At 41.4% G+C, this 19,278-nt stretch overlaps 1 protein-coding gene across 1 annotated transcript in view; it reads left to right on the top strand.

Moving 5' to 3' along the window:
- The window catches only part of CWH43 (cell wall biogenesis 43 C-terminal homolog), a 60,599-nt gene extending 42,995 nt beyond the window's left edge, over window positions 1-17,604 (top strand). The window contains exons 13-16 of the mRNA XM_072749030.1: window positions 1,809-1,953; window positions 6,029-6,090; window positions 14,059-14,214; window positions 17,343-17,604. Of these exons, the coding sequence (XP_072605131.1) occupies window positions 1,809-1,953; window positions 6,029-6,090; window positions 14,059-14,214; window positions 17,343-17,421 (442 nt within the window). The 3' untranslated portion in view covers window positions 17,422-17,604. The remainder of the gene's footprint in view (window positions 1-1,808; window positions 1,954-6,028; window positions 6,091-14,058; window positions 14,215-17,342) is intronic.
- The last annotated feature ends 1,674 nt before the right edge of the window (window positions 17,605-19,278 follow it).

The following is a 19,278-nucleotide window of genomic DNA, read 5'->3' as shown; positions in this document are numbered from 1 at the left end:
AGCAGGAGATGGAATCTGCAGGGGTGAGCCTCTCAGGGCACAGAGAAGGGCTGAGACCACATCCAGACAGGGAGTTGGAAACAACCATAGGCGTGGTCCTTAGCCATTTAAAAATTTAAATTTAAAAATAGAGCTAATTTAAAACTAGAGCTAATGCCTGCCTCTCAGTTCTCGTGAATATTCAGTATCAAAGATGTTTAACAAATGGTCGCTCTTTTCACCCTTCGCCCTTCTATTTCTTATGACATCTTTTAATAGTACTCAGCTGTCTGCATTCTCATCTAAGCTTGGTCCTGGCCGGATCCTACCTCAGCGAGGTTTCTCCAGTCTTCTCAGTTCTTGGCCTTATCGCTCGGCCTTTGTCATTGTTTTGGTTTTGTTTCCATTTTTGTTTTGTTTTTGTTTTTTACTTCAGTCATTATTAGCTACCTGTCTCTATAAGGGCCTGTGTGGGTTCTCCTGCCTACATATTCTTCATGCATTCCTGGCTTGTCTCCCTCTTGGCTAAACAGCACAGGGAACCTCGTTTCCCAGAGTCTGTTGCTTCCTGGCTCCGGGGAGGTTTAGCCCATGGAAGGCATTAGTGCAAGGCTGGATGGAGGGCAGGAGGAGAAGAGAAGATAAGGTGCTTCTCATTGTCTCTCTCTCTCCTTTCTCTGCTGTCTCTGGCAGGAGCTGAGGGTCTCCGTGGCTCTATCTCCTCCATCGATGGCCCCAGCAACATAAGCAGCCTCCCCCAAAGCACCATCTCCCACCGGTCAGGACTGGCTTGCAGACTCTGAGAATATCATCTCCCCCTGTTGTCCCTCTAGCCCCACAAGTCCTACTGGTCTCTCATTGTTGCTAAACTGTCGTTGCCTCTCTGATTCCTATTTTGCCTCCCATCCTTGAGGTAGCCAGTTTCCTATATTAAATTCAGCCTGTTTGAAACACCTAGAGTAGTTTCAGTTTTCCTGGCTGGGTCACGTCAAATATGATATCTCTATTTTTCTCCTAAACAGACTGACAGTAAACCCCTCAAAAGCATGATGTACCTACCTGATTATCTCAGTTACACACCTATGGCGCTTAGCCTAATTAAAGCATCATGTTAGGCCAGCCTTTGACCAGGAGAGCCAGGGTGGCTTTTAGAACTGTTTGGTTGATGGAGCTGAGTAGGTCACATAAGCCGGGGGTGCTCCATGAACACAGGATCTTTGCTCTTACCAGTACTTAAAATTTTATTTTATTACTATTATTATTATTTTGCCCACTAGTCTTTAGCTGTAATACTGGTGACCTGTAATCAGGTCTCAGATTACTGGTGTGATCTCTTCTGACAAAAAGTTGAGCAAATGCTGTTTTGGAATAGATATTTAAATCAACTTGATTTCAACCGATTAGCGGGGGGGGGGGGGGGGGGGGTGTGTGCGGGGGGCGGGGAGATCATGTTCTTAGTACAGATTTTGTCAACCTACCCAGCTGGAGCACCGTATCTCTGACTTGTTCATTCACGTAACATTGAGTCATTTAGCCAAGTAGGAATCACTCGGAGTTTGTATACTGTTTGCAGATATCTGGGGGGAACTTACACACCTGGCACTTTTTAAAAATTGTCTTGCAGGGATGCTTGGGTGGCTCAGTGGTTGAGCACCTGCATGATCCCAAAGTTCCTGGATCGAGTCCCGCATCAGGCTCCCTGAATGGAGTCTGCTTCTCTCTCTGTCTGTGTCTCTGCCTCTCTGTGTCCCTCATGAATAAATAAACAAAATCTTTAAAAATAAAATTGTCTTGCAAATACAATAAAGAGGTACGTTTTTGCATTTTAGAGATGACCTTGACAGGAAACTTCAGGCAATCGCTGTTTCAAAACTACTGAAAAGTAGCTCCAATCAAGTGATATTCCTGGGATATATCACTTCAGCGCCCGGTTCCAGAGATTATGTGCAGCTCACTGAACACGGCGATGTGAAGGTAACACAATCTTAATAGGATTTCTGATTTCTTAAAGTAAAATGCTTCTTCATGTTAAAAAAAAAAAAGCCCAGTGCAACAATCTAGTATGTATTTTGATTATAGACTGTTGCATAAAAATCCAAGACACCTACCGGCTTTAAACAACAGCAGTCCTCAGATGCTCATGGATCTGCAGTTTGGACAAGGGCTGGGAGGGGGTAGCTCCTCTCTGCACAGCTGGGTGGCTGAACTGGGGACTGGGGGAGCCACTTTGCAGATGCCTCGCAGGTGGCAAGTTGGTGCTGGCTGTTGACCAGGAGCTCAGTTGGGGCTTTGGTTTCTCTCCATGGGCTAACTTGGGCTTCCTCCCTGCAGATGGCTGGGCTCTCAGCGTGTGTCCCAGAGAGAACCAGGAAGAAGTTGTATTGCCTTGTATGACCTAGCCTTGTGAGCTCCACAGTGTGACCTCTGCTGTCGTGTGAAGCCAGCTCACGTTCACGTGGGAGAAACAGAAATCCCATCTCTCCATGGGAGGAGTATCAAAGTCACGTTATAAGACTAACATATGGAGAATGGGTTATCGTAGCTGTGTTTAGGAAATATAATGTGCTACCTTATGCAACTTAATTATGACGTTGAGAGTAAAAGATAGACTGAAATATACAGGGAGGCTGGCGAATCCATCCTATAGGGCCTCACTAACTGCATTGGTCCTTACCTGTTTGGGTCTAAGACCTCAATTTGTCAGTGTCCCCAGAGACGATCACGCAGTGGGGAGCTGACACACAAATCAAATCCTTGAGGCAGATCTATGTACACTGGAATGCTAAATGCATTAATTTATAATGAGAAATATAATTGTAATATAGATGTAGATGTCTATGTCGATTTCTTGGTCCTTTACATTTTGTTTGGAGTTTCATGTCTTGAGGTATTGGCAGAGAAAAAGGCTTACCCATCTTACCAAGGGTTTGGAAAGACAGATGAGAAAGAGCATGATGGGATGAGGGTTGCTACTGTGGCTTACATAGGAGAGAGATGTATTTCTTTACGTAAAAGCCTGGGCCGGTGATCCAGTACCGACTCCACGGTGTCGGGAAGGTGCTCCTTCTATCGTGTGGCTTCACTTTACAAGGCCTCCGTTCCCCAGTGTGCCTCATGGCCCACGATGGCAGCAACCATGTTCTAGCTGGCCGGGCAGAGGAAGGGATGAAGAAGGGGCCAAGAGCATGTGCAAGTTCTCTCCAAAGGCAAATTCCAGGAAGCTGACCTCCAGCACGTGTACTTACATTTAGTTGACTGGAATTTAGTCACATGGCCACACCTGGATGTCTCGAAAGTCGAGAGGTGCATTATGCAATCTCGATAAATACACCCAGCTAAAAATGCTACAACTTGGGGAGACAGGCAGTCAGCTATTGGGGAAATGAGTGAATCTCAGTGGCAGTGGATAACACAAGAAGTGAAGTTAAGAGGACTCCTGATTTTGACTTCGGTCAGAGGACTTATGGTGGTGACGTTATTAAAGAGAACACTCGGGGCACCTGGGTGACTCAGTGGTTGAGTGTCTGCCTCAGGCTCAGATCATGATCCTGGGGTCCTGGGATTGAGTTTTGCATCGGGCTCTCCCCGCAGGAAGTCTGCTTCTTCCTCTGCCTGTGTCTCTGCTTCTCTTTCTGTGTCTCTCATGAATAAATAAACGAAATCTTAAAAAAAAAAAAATAAAGAGAACACTGAAGGAAGAAGAGTTTTGCAAAGGTGACCATGAGTTTAGCCCTTGGCTGAGTCAAGGCACCTGTTGGGTATTGATGGAAACATCCAACAGGCAGCTGGATGGACAGATTTGGAACTGAGGAGGGCAGTCAGGACTAGAAATATAGGTTAAGGAGCTGCCACCATGTAAGCGATCATGGAAACCATGGAAGTGGATGACACTGCCACTAAGTTAGAGAAGAATAGAAGGAAGGCCAAAGAAAACCTCTGATAAGACTGCATTTAATGTGGCTATTGTGGGGGTGATGGTGAGGGAAGCCAAGGGACATGATCTCAGAAGAGAGATTACGGAGAGGTCAGAAGAATAAAAGGCAATCCTGGCGAGTGTGGAGTCACAGAGGCTGTATCAGTTACTTAGTGCTGTGTAACAAACACCTCAAACCTTAGGGGCTCAGAACAACAATGGTTTAAGATCCCTTTGATTCCGTGGGTTGCGTGGTGGTTTTCCCTTCTTGCCTGGGTTCACTTGTGCAGTCGGCTGGTGGCTGTGGCTGGGTGTGTGTGAGAGGGCCCCATTCACATGTCTGAGGCTTTGGTGCTAGTTGTCAGCCGGGCCTCTCTCCCCATATGGTCTCACTAGCCCAACCGGTGCCACATTTACCAGCTGTGTGAGCTAGGGGCAAGTTATTTAAAATTTCCAGGCCTCAATGGCTGCATCTGTAAAGTGGTGGTAGTCATATCTGCTGTATTACAGGGGGGAGGTTATAAGGAAGAAATCTAAGATAATGTCTGCAGAGCCCTCAACCTCCTATGTAAGAGGCACTTGGTAAGTGGTAGCTATATATAGGTATTATGTGCATCTGGCTGTGTGCATAAAATCAAATAAGATAAATGTGTAAGTACATGGTCTATAAAGTGCAAAAGAATGTTAGACAAGACAGTATTTGGCAAGTCTAAGAAAAAAAATGCATCCTAATAAGAGAAGGAATTCTTACATTCTTATAGTGTGTGTGTGTGTAAGGGATATGGATGGTGTTAAGGAAGAGGAATTTTATTTGATTTTTATTTAATCCTCTGTTGGTTACCATTATCATAGTCAAAAGCTGTGTCAAGATTGGCAGTGGATCCTTATATAGCTTTTTCTATTAGGAAGTTTATTAATGCAGAGAGGAGTTTTAATCATAAATGCTTGGATGAACAGATTTTTCTCTTTAGGAAATGAGTATTTGAATTCGGCAGTCTTAAAATTTGACAGCATCTTTTTAAAATCTAATAAAAAACGTGACAGTTAAACATATTCATAGTTTATTATTCCCAGTATATACAGCTGAATGACTAAATTTTTATTTCTTTCCAAGGCAAACCAGACAGTACTGTTTCAATTTATTTGCTTTTCGTCATTCATATATTAAGATTTAATTTTAAAAATGCATTATCATTTTTTCCCATGTATGCAAAGGCATGCATACGTGCATATGTGAGTGTGATATATAAGCAATAGTAAAGATCAACAAGCATCTATGTCTATGTGTTCACCTCTAAGCTTATGAAAAAAATGAATAGACAATAAATTGTGTTTTCTTTTAGTGATTTAAAAACATGTTTTAAGTTAAATTTAAGTAAATAGTAAAATTGAGAAATGATCAGGAGGCAGGTATATTTTATATTTATAGGAATCTTTAAAAAGAAGAAGCTAGAAATTTCTTTAGCATAAAAGCTCCATATCTAGAGTTTTCCCAGCACATCACAGAAAAAGAATATGTTTATGTTCTGCTTCTCTGATGAAAAATAACATTGGTCTTAAGCTTTCAACATCAAAAAGGCTCATGATTACTCCCCAAATGTGTTTATTTCCAATGATTCAATTTAACAAACTCAGATTGAGCTCCTGCCGAATGCCAGGCTTCATGCTAAGTACCAGGGAGCCAACGTGATTAAGAGTTCCTCGGCTCAGAAAGGGGAGGGGGGAGACCCAGACACAAATAACAACAGAACGGTGTAGCTGGTGTGTACAAAGTACTGCATAGCATGACCGATGAGGGTGCGGTAAATTCTGCTCTGCGTGAAAGACTTGGAAAGCCGCAGGGAGCCAGCGACTGTGCTGCTGATTCACCTGCCTGACCTTGCCTGTAGCTCACCTTCATCATGTACCGCCAGCACCTAGTACAGGGCCTACCTAGATGGGCACCTATGAGGGGCTCCAGAAATATCTGTAAAATGAATAGATAATTTGGGCCTCAACGGATCATTAGGAGTGAGACAGAGAAAACAGCGTGCACGAAAGCATATTTATTACTGTCGTTCACACATTTTCTTGGCAATTCAGAATAGAGCATTGTTTTTCATGCTTTAAACATTATCTCCTCTGTTCTTTATTTAGGATATTGACAGCACAGATCAAGACAGATGGTGTGAATATATTATGTACCGAGGCCTGATTAGGTGAGCAGAGGTTTTTGGTTGTTGCTGTTTTATTGTCTACTATTACTGTGATCTTTTGGGCCTATCCTGGAAGAAAAAACTTTATAGAAGCCATTCATTTTGTTGCTTTTTATGAACATTGATTCGGTTAGTTACACAGTTTAATTTTTTTTCCCCAAGGCACGGCCTAATGATTTAAGAAAGAATAAATGGTAAATTAAGCTTAATCACATGAAAAAGGATACCATGAGAGTTATTAAGCATGATGAGCACATAACTATAAACACATGTTAGGAATGACACCAGTTTGGGCTGTATGGCACGGTGGAGACATGGGCCACGGAGTAGGAAAGCCCTGGGCTGAATTCCAGCTTTGCCAAGTTCTAATCATGTCATTTTGGTAGGTTAACTCACTTCCTGGAATCACTGCTATATGGGGTGAGATCTATAGGTAAACTATATTTTAAAAAATCACCCCATATAGGGGCATCCCGAGTGGCTCAGCAGTTTAGCACAGCCTTCAGCCCAGGGCATGATCCTGGAGACCTGGGATGGAGTCCCATGTCGGGCTCCCTGCAGGGAGAGCCTACTTCTCCTTCTGCCTGTGTCTCTGCCTCTCTCTCTCTGTCCCTCATGAATAAATAAATAAAATCTTTAAAAAAAAAATCACCCCAGGGATCCCTGGGTGGCGCAGCGGTTTAGCGCCTGCCTTTGGCCCAAGGCGCGATCCTGGAGACCCGGGATCGAATCCCACATCGGGCTCCTGGCATGGAGCCTGCTTCTCCCTCTGCCTGTGTCTCTGCCTCTCTCTCTCTCTCTGTGACTATCATAAATAAATAAAAATTAAAAAAATTTTAAAAAATCACCCCATATCAAAAAGTGAATATTAGCCATATATACATACATATGTGTGTGTGTATATATATATATTCATTCCAAAATAATATACCTAAAGGATCTTAAAATTCCAATATGTAACTGTGTAAATCTGTTTGGAAGATACTGTTTCCTTAAATAAAGCTAAAGCAGTTTAATACCAAAAAGGGATAACCATTTAGTTTTTCATTTGTTCATTCCAAGTATTTATTAAATACCTATTATATGCCAGGCATTGTTCTAAGCAGTGGGGGTCTAACAGAAACAAAGCAAAATCCTTGACTATCATAGAGCTTATATTCCAGTAGAAGGAGACAGAAAATAAGTATATAAGAAAGAGAATGACAGGTGCTGATAGAGGTGATGGAAAGATGGATGAGGCCAGGTAAGAAGGATGGGGATGGGGAATCAGGGTGGGGGGGGTGTGGCTGTGGTATGAGCCAGAGGAGGGGCAGCAGCCTAAAGAAATGAGGGAGGTCACCTATGGATATCCTGGGAAGGGCCCTGCCAGCAAGAGGAAGAGCAAGTACAAAAGCTTGAAAGTTTGGGTGGCAAATGCCTGGTATTTGTTGGCAACAGCGAGGAAGCCAGTGTGGCTGGAGTAGAGTGAGATGGAGGTGGGGGAGTAAATGAAGACAGATCATGTAGACAATGGTCCCTACACTTACAGGATTCTTCAATCAAGGGAACACATTGGAGATAGTCTCTGAAACTCCCAGCTCTCCTCCTGCTGGTACACAATCTGTTCGGACATACTTGACCTGAAGCCTCTAACCGCCCTCCTCAGGACAGTGCTGGGGAACTGTGGTGTGGACTTCTATGAATGGGCCTCTCTGGGCCTCAGCCTCTTCTCCACACAGACCAGTTTGGGTGCTAAACACCCAGAGGTGTTTTAGCAATTGGCTACTTGAAGTTAGGGTTGATGTTGAACTGATCACCCCTAAGTAGCCTTATATTTTAAGAAACGGTTGCCTTCCAGGGATGCTACAGAATCATAGGATCAACTTCTCCCTGATTTGAGATATGGTTTGTTCAGTTATGAGTCATAGTCTAGTGAGGACAAACCGTTATGTGCAACGGTTCTTTACCTTATTTGTCATTCAACAAGTATTGGTGGAGCACAATGTACTCCAGGCACCAGGGGTGTAAGCAGTAAACAAAACAGAGAAGGGTCCCTACCCCGGCAGAAGGGAGAACGACAATAATTCCCTGTTGTCATATTTTCGGAGGTGCTGGGTACGGTGGGAAACACCTGGGCAAGATAAGGAGCATCCAGAGCATGGAGAGGGGATGCCATTGGGATAGGGGGTGGGGCAGGTCTTATCGAAAGGGTGACATTGGAGCTTATTTGAAGGAGTGCGCCATGTGGCTGAGAGAAGACCCTTCCAGGGACCAGCTAGTGCAAAAGTCCAAAGGCAGGAGTGCAAATGTGTCCGAAGAAAAGTGAGGCTAGTGGGACTGGAGTGTGTGTAGGGGGATGAGGGTGGAGGAAGAGGTAAGGGGGAGTATATGGGCAGGGAAAGAAGGCAGCAGGTCACGTAAGGTTCTGTGGACTCTTATTAAGAACTTTGGATATGGTGACCTTCATTGGTTCCTGAACAATTCCATGGGGTCCTATACTTACTGGGATGAGACAAGGAGACTCTTTCTTTCTTTTCTTTTTTCTTTTTTTGTATTTTTTTTATTGGAGTTCAATTTGCCAACATATAGTATAACACCCAGTGCTCATCCTGTCAAGTGCCCCCCTCAGTGCCTGTCACCCAGTCACCCCGTCCCCCTGCCCTCCTCCCTTTCCACAACCCTTTGTTCGTTTCCCAGCGTTAGGAGTCTCTCATGTTCTGTCTCCCTCTCTGATATTTCCCACTCATTTTCTCTCCTTTCCCCTTTATTCCCTTTCACTATTTTTTATATTCCCCAAATGAATGCGACCATATAATGTTTGTCTTTCTCTGATTGACTTATTTCACTCAGCATAATACCCTCCAGTTCCATCCATGTCGAAGCAAATGGTGGGTATTTGTCATTTCTAATGGCTGAGGAATATTCCATTGTATCCATAGACCACATCTTGTTTATCCATCATCTGTCGATGGACACCGAGGCTCCTTCCACAGTTTGGCTATTGTGGACATTGCTGCTATGAACATCGGGGTGCAGGTGTCTCGGTCTTTCACTGCATCTGTATCTTTGGAGTAAACCCCCAGCAGTGTGATTGCTGGGTCGTAGGGCAGCTCTATTTTTAACTCTTTGAGGAACCTCCACACAGTTTTCCAGAGTGGCTGCACCAGTTCACATTCCCACCAACAGTGCAAGAGGGTTCCCTTTTCTCCGCATCCTCTCCAACATTTGTGGTTTCCTGCTTTGTTAATTTTCCCCATTCTCACTGGTGTGAGGTGGGATCTCATTGTGGTTTTGATTTGTATTTCCCTGATGGCCAGTGATGTGGAGCATTTTCTCATGTGCTTGTTGTCCATGTCTATGAGACAAGGAGACTCTTGAGATGCCAAGATAGTTCTGGTTACGCTAATAATTCAGAAGCTCCCAAAGGCCCAGAACATGCCCACGTGGCTGCAGGACAGATAGCTTGACTATTATTTTGGTGTTTCCAAAGGGTTAAGGTGGGAGGGAGATGCTAAAGTGTTATGTATAAAGTATGTGACATCAGATTAAACAGTTTCTGTTTACATTCATATTAAAGTGGTTGTTTTAATGGGGATATTAGAATTTCTAGAAAACAGTTTATGATATAGACTGAAAAAGGTATAAATTGAAGTTGTAAATATTGTTAGTTGCCAAGGAACAGTGATATTTATAGTACCCGTGCCCATAATAGCTAATCATTTGGCTCTGTATACTTGCCGCCCAAGACCTTTATCACCTCTCCTTGGAAGAGTAGGGTGGCAGATTTTTAATATATAAATATTTACATATATATGCTAAATATGGCTGGGCGGCTTAAACAACAGAAATTTATTTTCTCACTGTTCTGGAGACAGAGACACAGAAAGAGAGCATGTGCAAGCACACATGCTATATGGCATCTCTTCTTATAAGGACACTAGTCTTATCGAATCAGGATCCCATCCTTGTGACCTGCAAGCACACATGCTATATGGCATCTCTTCTTATAAGGACACTAGTCTTATCGAATCAGGATCCCATCCTTGTGACCTGCAAGCACACATGCTATATGGCATCTCTTCTTATAAGGACACTAGTCTTATCGAATCAGGATCCCATCCTTGTGACCTCATTTAATTTAATTACTCCCTGGAGGCCCCATCTCCAAATATGGATACACTGGGAGTTATAGTTTGACATACTAATTTGGGGGTGACACAAACATTATATTCATAACAGATGGAAAGGTAACAGAACTAGAACAAGAAAATCCTAAACTTTATATGGAACCACAAAACACCCCCAATAGCCAAAGCCATCTTGAAAAAGAAAAGCAAGCCTGGAGATATCATAATTCCAGACTTCAAATTATATTACAAAGCTATGGTATTCAAAAGAGTATGAATTTGGTACAAAAATAGACACATAGATCTGGAGAACAGAATAGAAAACCCAGAAATGAACCCATAACCGTATGGTCAACTCATCTTTGACAAAGCAGGAAAGAATATCCAAAGGGAAAAAGTCTCTTCCACAAATGGTGGTGGGAAAACTGGATGGCAACATGCAGAAGAATGAAACTAGACCACATTCTTTCACCAAACACAAAAATAAACTCAAAATGGATTAAAGACCTAAATGTGAGACAGGAAACTGTAAAAATCCTAAAGGAGAACATAAGCAGCAACCTCTTTGAGATCGGTCATAGCAACTTCTTTCTAGATATGTGTCCTGAGGCAAGGGAAGTAAAAGCAAAAATAAACTACTGGGACTGCATCAAAATAAAAAGGTCCTGCACAGCAAAGGAAACGATCAACAAAACTAAAAGGCAATGTACAGAATGGGAGAAGATATAAAAGATATTTGCAAAAGACATATCTAATAAAGGGTTAGTATCTAAAATATATATAGAATTTATAAAACTCAACACCCCCCAAAATGAATAATCCAAATAAAAATGGGCAGAGGAAATGAACATTTTTCCAAAGAAGAAGACATCCAAATGGCCCAACAGACACGTGAAAAGATGCTCAATATCACTCATCAATGGGGAAATGCAAATCAAAACTACAATGAGGTCACCTCACACCTGCAGAATGGCTAAAATAAAAAACACAAGAATAACAAGTGTTGGTGAGGAAATGGCTTAAAAGGAACCCTCTTGCATCGTTGGTGGAAATGCAAGCTGGCGCAGCCACTGTGGAAAACAGGAGATTCCTCAAAAAGTTAAAAATAGAATTACCATATGATCCAGGCATCATATTACTGAGCAGCCACCCCAAAACGACAAAACACTAATTCAAAGGGATATATGCACCCCTATGTTTATAGCAGGATTATTTACAACAACCAAATTATGGAGTCAGCCCAGGTGTCCATCAATAGATGAATGGACAAGAAGTGGCGTATATACACAGCGGAATATTATTCAGCCATAAAAAGAATGAAATCTTGCCATTTGCAATGCCATGGATGCAGCTAGAGGTTATAATGCTAAGCAAAATAAGTGGGTCAGAGAAAGACACATACTATATGATTTCACTCATATGTGAAATTTAAGAAAGAAAACGAATGAACAAAGGGGGAAAAAAGGAAAGAAGGAGGCAAACCAAGAAACACTCTTAACTGTAGAGAACAAGCTGATGGTCACCTGAGGGAGGTGGGTGTGGGGATGGGGGAAACAGGTGATGGGGATTAAGGGGGACACTTACCGTGATGACCACAGGGTGATGTATGGAATTGTTGAATCACTATATTGTACATCTGAAACTAATATTATACTGTTAAGTAACTGGAGTTTAAAAAAATACCCAAATGAATGAAGTGAGGGATTATTGTTTTCCAGTTTCTGTCCATAAAACTAATTCTATAAACTTGATCTCAACCACCTAATTCAGTGTCCTGCACTTAGTAAACACTTAATAAATACCGGGCAATAAGAGATTCCTTGTTTTAGTAGACAGTTTGGATTGTCTTCAAGGACTTGTTATTTTTATTTATTTATTTTTAAGGTTTTATTTATTTGTCAGAGACCTAGAGAGACAGAGGCAGAGGGAGAAGCAGGCTCCCTGGAGGAGCCTGATGTGGGACTTGGTCCTGGATCCTGGGATCATGTCCTGAGCAGAAGGCAGATGCTCAACCTCGGAGATCCCCAGGCGTCTCTTCAAGGACTTTTCGAAGGCCCTTGAAGGCAGTGTCTAGGAGATGAGTTAGAACTTTGATCTCAGAGATTTGATAAATAACAAAACCTAGATTTACTAGAGACGGTGACCTAGAATTACAGGGAACTGCATGGATCTGGGCCTGAGTTTAGACACATAGCTGAACCTTCAGACAGCTCTCGCCCCTTCTGACGGGGTCACAGCTCTCTCCCTTCACGGTGGGCGGGCTCGCCGCCTCCCCGGGCCCCAGCTCTGGGTTTCTGTCTCTCTTTTGTATGTGGCTACAGGTTTTGTTTTTAATGTTTCTCCTCCTACTCGTCTGGCTCAGGCCCCCACCGTCTTTCACCTAGACCATTGCGGGGGGCCTGGTCTCCTTCCTTCCACCCTTTCCACTCGTCTCCCTCCTTCCACCCTTTCCCCCAAGTCTGTTCTCTGCACGGTTGCCCTTGCATTTCTGCACAGAACCACTTGGATTTCCATCTCACTCTCAGAAAAATATCTGCAGTCCTTAGAGGGGTCTGCAAGGAGCTTTGTACCTTCCATCCCAACATCCACGCAACATCCGTCTCCTACTGTGTTTGCCCTTATGCACTCCACTCCAGTCATCGTGGAACTGGCCCTCAAAAAGGCCAAGCACAGGGGCACGGGGGTGGCTCAGTCGGTTAGACATCTGCCTTTGGCTCAGGTCATGATTCCAGGGTCCTGGGATCAAATCCTGAGTCAGGCTCCCTGCTGAGCAGAGAGTGTGCTTCTCCCTCTCCTTCTGTTCCTCTGCCCCTCCTCCCCACTCATTCTCTCTCTCTCTCTCTCAAATAAATCAATCTTTTTTTTTTTTTTTTAAGCCAAGCACATTCTCCTTTGGGATAGTTGCTGTTCCCTAGTTCCCTATCCCTAGAGCACCCTTTCACCAATACCTGTATGGTTTGTTTCTTTACTTCATTCAATCTTTTGCTCAAATGTCACTTTGTCAGAGCTGTGTGCTCCGACCATCTACTCTACACCAGCAACCTCTGCCACTTAGCATTCCCTGTCCTCTTGACTCTGCTTATTCCCCGGGGTACTTAGGCACTTTTCACCACTTCACAGATTTTATACGTACATACACATTTAATTTGTTCTCCCCTACTAGAATGAAAGGTCTATGAGGGCAAGGGTTTTGTTTGTTTGCTGTTTCTCCCCCATATCTAGAATGATGCCTGCATGTAGTAGGGACTTGAGATGTATTTGTTCACTGAATAAGTGAATGAATGAAGCTGATAGTTTTTTTTTATAAAGAGGCAAAATATAAATAAAATTGGTTGCCCATGGTTCCCCCGTTTTTCCATCTGGGCCTCTCTGTAACTGTTTGGATAACATCTATAAAATGCTTTGATTTCCTGGAGAACTGAAAGCTCTAAGCAAAAACAGGATGTGCAATTTTTTCAGACGTACAAAAGCTTTTATTCTAGACTTGTAAATGTGGGTGAAAATATGCATGTGGTATTTGAATTTTTAAAGGTAAGAAAGAGTTTAGGCTTATCCTCCTGTCATCCTGAAGAACTCCTGTTCCTGATGCAAAACAGAATTGTATGATAGGTGATTTGTAGAGATAGAATATTCATTAGTGTGTGTTTAATTAATTAAATCTGTGTGCATGTTCCGTATTCATTTATATAATAAAAGCAATATTTTGATAAATATTTGGAGTAACAAATCAAGCTAATTCTAGTGACATACAGAGTAGAGTTATAAATGGGAAATTGGCCTAATAATGCAGGTGATACCTATTAGATCTCATCAGATTTCTGTGCGGTGATAAAACCTTTACAAACTGTTTCTATTTCTGCCGCAGATTGGGTTATGCAAGAATCTCCCATGCTGGACTGAGTGACTCCGAAATTCAGATGGCCAAATTTAGGATCCCCGATGATCCCATTAATTATAGAGACAACCAGAAAGTGGTCACAGACCAGAGGAAAGTTCCAAAGGAGATTCGTTTCAATCCTAGGTGAGTGCATTCCCTTCACTAGGCATCACATCCCCTCTAGGGACCTAAAAATTATCTATCCCATGATGAGTTTCCAAATTATGTATGGTTCTAGAAGTTTGTTCGGGTAAGGGAGCTCATGGTCAAAATGATAAAACCCTGCTCAGATTGAAGTTAAATTATGGTCCCTGTTTTCATGCTCGGGTCCCAGGCTCAGGTGAAAAAGATCACATTGGCATCATCACCATCACCATCACCACCGGAACGATAGCTAATATTTGAGTGTTCTGTGTCTCAGACCCTGTTTTAGGTGCTTCAGATAGTATCTCAATTAATCATCATTGGATTGGTCCTCTCATTATCATCATTTTATAGGTAGGAAGTTCAGACTGAGGAACGTGAAATAACTTCACTAGGGTTATGTGGCTCGTGAGTGACGGAGCTAAGAAGGGGGAAGGAGGCCTGCTAGTATGGTCAGGTTGCTGACATTCTCAGCTCTGGCTGCACACTTGACTCACCTGGAGAGCCCCACGCCAGACCAACTCATCAGGACCTCTTATTGAATTTTTAAAAATTGTTCTCAGGTACTCTGATGTGCAATTAGCATTGGAGCTACGTAGAGTGGATAATTCATTTCTGTTGCAGAGATTCTAGAATGTGAAATAGATTTTGTTGAGTTCTAAACAGAGGTTGTCAGAGAAACCTATTTGCAGCAGATTATGTGCTTTGGAGTATGTGTTCTTTTTTCTTCCCAAGACTAGATAATGAGAAGAAATGTCTGCATAAAGCCAAGCCCAGAATATCATCTGTGTTATTATTATTTGACATCTCAACTACTTTTACCAGCTAATTGCTGAGGAAACTTCTCAGACTTCATTTTATTTGTTCCCGGGGGTGGGGGTGCTGAGGAGAGGGATGGTGGGATTTAGCTGTTTTCTTTTTCTTCCTTGTCTCTCCTTACAAGAAAAAAACTGTACCAAAGCTTAGGGAATGATTGTAAGAAGAGCTATAACCAGGTCTCGATTGCTTGCATTACCGTGTTTGATCTCACCCCTGTGTATGCAATATGCCCGTGAAGAGCATGGGCTCTGGGGTCAAGCTACCAGGTTCCAGTCCTGATTCTTGCCAGCAAACAGCTGGGTAACTGTGGGCAAGCTGGCTAATCTCTCTAAGCCTCAGGTCTCTCACCTGCAAAATGGGAAAAATAGTAGTGCCCGCCTCCTCAGGTAATTTGAGGATCGAAGGAAGCACAGGGCTCTTAGAATAGTACATGGTGATACATGTGATTTTTTTCCCCTATTCATACGTTTGTGTTGCCCATATACTCTTGGCGCATTTCAATAAAATTGTTTGGAAAAAAAAGGAATACTGCCTGGTGAATGCTTAATAGGCAGTGGATACAATAGCAGCAGTAATATTTGTAGTAGTCACAGAAGTGAAAATAGAAAGCTTTCGGGGATCCCTGGGGGGCTCAGTGGTTTAGCGCCTGCCTTCGGCCCAGGATGAGATTCTGGAGTCCCGGGATCGAGTCCCACATCGGGTTCCCTGCATGGAGCCTGCTTCTCCTTCTGCCTGTGTCTCTGCCTCTCTATCTCTCATGAATAAATGAATAAAATCTTAAAAAAAAAAAGAAAAAGAAAAAGAAAGCTTTCCTCCTCTTGTTGACTGAAGGTGCCTTCTTACATGGAACCTAGAAAATCTGGGAAGCAAAAGATTCCCTTTCTTCATTCTCATATACCAGGAGTGTTGAGAAGTCCAAATAAAATATTTTTAGATAATCACAACTGCAGATGGATCCAAACCACCTGTGAAGGGAGCTAGAGCTGTTTCCCCACTGTTTAATTATGAAAATAACAGAATCATAAGCAGAACGCTTTTCTCAATTTTTTAAAATTCCACATATATATGAGCATTTACTAAATAAAAATCGTCAGAGAATACTAAGTTTACCAAAAATCCCATTCCTTAATTTAACCAGTACTCATTGAATACCACGATGCCATCACCATGCTAGGCCTTGTGCTAGATATTAATAGTAGGATGAAATGGTGAATCAGACCAAGTCTTTGGCCTATGGAGCTTATGTTCTAGTAGGGAGATAAGGAATTCAAGTTTTCAACTGTAATAGTATTGGATACATCTTTGCTTTTTATGTGCATATGTATCTATATATCACACAATTACCCCAACTTTATAAATGTATAAAACATATATGTACATATGTGTCTGTATATTCAATTTATTAATCTGATTTTTCATCCAGGTAGCATATGATGAGCTTCCTTCCATAATAAAGTGTTCTTCTGAAAATGTCTTTAAATGATTGCATAATATTCCATTATATGGATGTACCAAATATAGCTAACCAAGTTGTTTTTGCACATTTGTTCTTTCATTATTATAAGAAGTCTTCTGGGGGCTCCTTACTACATCGGACATATCCTTGATTACTTCGCCAGGACTCAGTTCTAGTCCTAGAATAGCAGATCAAAGGTGCTATTTTTATATTCCTTATATTATTTTGAGATGACACAATCAAAAACCTATCTCCTGCGTTATGGAGGTTATTTGGCTAATGTGATTGCTGATGAAGAAAAGGAAGTCAGTGGCTTTGTTCAGGTCTTAGCTTCCTTGTTAGTACCTTTTGTATTTCATCACACCAGCCAGAGGTATATAATTAATTATTCATCAGCAAAGTAGTTGTTCAGCTATAGCACCTGTAGAAGACTTAGAAGTTAAAATTTTGCCAAAGTAGATTACATATGCAATAATGTGACATAAATAACATTTCAGGTTTTATGATCCCTTCATCTATAAAATGGATATTATTCAAACTGAAGATTAGAGAGGAAATCCAGAATTATTTTCCTCCAATGTTATCATCCAATAATTCTTAAACAGTTGTGCTTTTGGAATGATTCATAACCATGGAAAGAGGACTTTGAAGGTTAAAATTGTAGTCTCCCTTTCCCCTATGCATGAATCCTTTTTTATTTCTTCATTTGCTTGTTTTGTAAATTGATCACCTCATTTCCGGTTTTATAATAGATAAGTAAAACCAGAAAAGATTGTTGTCGAAATTTTATTTAAGACTGTACCTTTCTGAATGGCTTTTACATGTCATTTACATTTTTTTTTTTTTTTTTTAGATTTGGATCCTACAAAGAAGGACACCATTATGAGAACAATCATCATTTTCATATGAGTACACCCAAATACTTTTTATGAACTATTTAAAACAGGGTTCATTGACTGGCAAGTCTAAGGAAAACAAAAGTATGTAAGAAGAGATGAATGAAAGTGGGGAACTACACACAAAGAACCTCAATTTTGAAAAACATATGGTATTTATGCAGTGGGAAATTCTATCGGTTTATAAAATATATCACTAAATAAAGGCATTTCTCTAAATTGTTTTTCTTAAGGTTCTGATTAAATATAGAATGTGGGTAATATAAGAAATTTCTACTACTAGAGATAAAATCATAAAAATGTCTTACCTTTTTAATGCTTAAAAATAGGAAACTGATTTATTGATGAGCTAGGAGGGCTACTTAAAAAAATCAAGCAGCCTTAAATTCCTGTTCCAAAGCAAGGAAAAAATGTTTAATGATTAAGTCTAATTGTTAGAAGAAATATGTGTTCATATAACTGTTGTTGACTCATCAGGAGAAGCATGGCCACCACCATCCTTCCTGGAGCTATGATGGAATCATCTGTCTTTTCTCCCTTCTTTGCATGACACCCTGTGGTGTTATCTGCAGTCAGGCCCCAGCTGTCAGGGAGCACACCTCAGCCCACAGAGGCGTCCCACAGAGTTCATTTTCTTCCTTAGAACCAAACCCGTAGGTAATAGGGAGAATTCAGCCCCAAAGCATCATCTCTACAGGGAATAGTAATTTATTTACATGTTGATTGAGGCACATACCATCTTAGAACTACAAAAGGCCCTAAATGTTGTTTTATCTTTTTGGGGTGGAGATAAAAAAGGCAAGACAGAGAAATTCAAAGGTTTTATGTCACAATCTAAAGGGCTTCCTTAGATCTATTTAGTAAACATGTATTATTAAGCAAACTGCCATATACAAAACACTATGTCCCTGTGGTGGTTTGGAAATAGATCTACACTATCCTCCAGGGATCACTTCAGTAGTTCATTTCTAGAGCAGTTTCTCTGAATATGTAGAGTACCCAAGAAGTTGTGGGGTTTTGTTTCATTTTATTTTGTTTTTAGAATGTGTTTGAACTTAACTATCAATTAGACTGCTATATACTTAGGGTATTATATATTAACATCATGGTAACACAAACCCAAAACCTATAATAGATACACAAAAAGTAAGGAGAAAGGAAGCCAAACATAACCTGATAGAAACTCATCAATCATGAGAAGGCAGAAGGAAGAAGAAAGGAGCAGAAAAGAACTACAAAAACAGAACCAACAACAAAATGGCGGTAAGTACATACCTATTATTACTGAAAATCTAAGTGGCCTAAATGCATCACTCAAAAAACATAGGGTGGCAGATTAGTTTAAAAAAACAAGACCCAGGGACGCCTGGATGGCTCAGCAGTTAAGCATCTGCTTTTGGCCCAGGGAGTGGTCCTGGAGTCCCGGGATCGAGTCTCACATTGGGCTCCCTGCATGGAGCCTGCTTCTCCCTCTGCCTGTGTCTCTGCCTCTCTCTCTCTCCTTGTCTCTCATGAATAAATAAATAAAATCTTTAAAAAAAAAAAAAAAACACAACACAAGACCCAGCTGGATGCTACCTACAGGACACTCACTTCAGATGTAAAGACACAAAACAGACTGAAAGTGAAAGGTTGGAAACACATTTACCATGCAAATAGAAGCAAAAAAAAAAAAAAAAATGGAATAGCAATACTTATATCAAACAAAATAGATAAAATCAAACAAAACAGACTATGTAGCAAGAGACAAAGAAGGGCATTATATAATGATAAAGGAATCATTCCAACCACAGAGTGTAACAGTTATAAATATCTATGCACCCAACATTGGAGTACCCGAATACATAAAGCAAATACGGACAGACATAAAGAGAGAAATTGATGGTAATATAA

The sequence above is a fragment of the Vulpes vulpes genome, chromosome 2 (assembly GCF_048418805.1).
Source record: "Vulpes vulpes isolate BD-2025 chromosome 2, VulVul3, whole genome shotgun sequence".
NCBI lineage: Eukaryota > Metazoa > Chordata > Mammalia > Carnivora > Canidae > Vulpes > Vulpes vulpes.
Note: the sequence above shows the minus strand (reverse complement) of the source record. Positions and strands in the feature narration are given on the sequence as shown.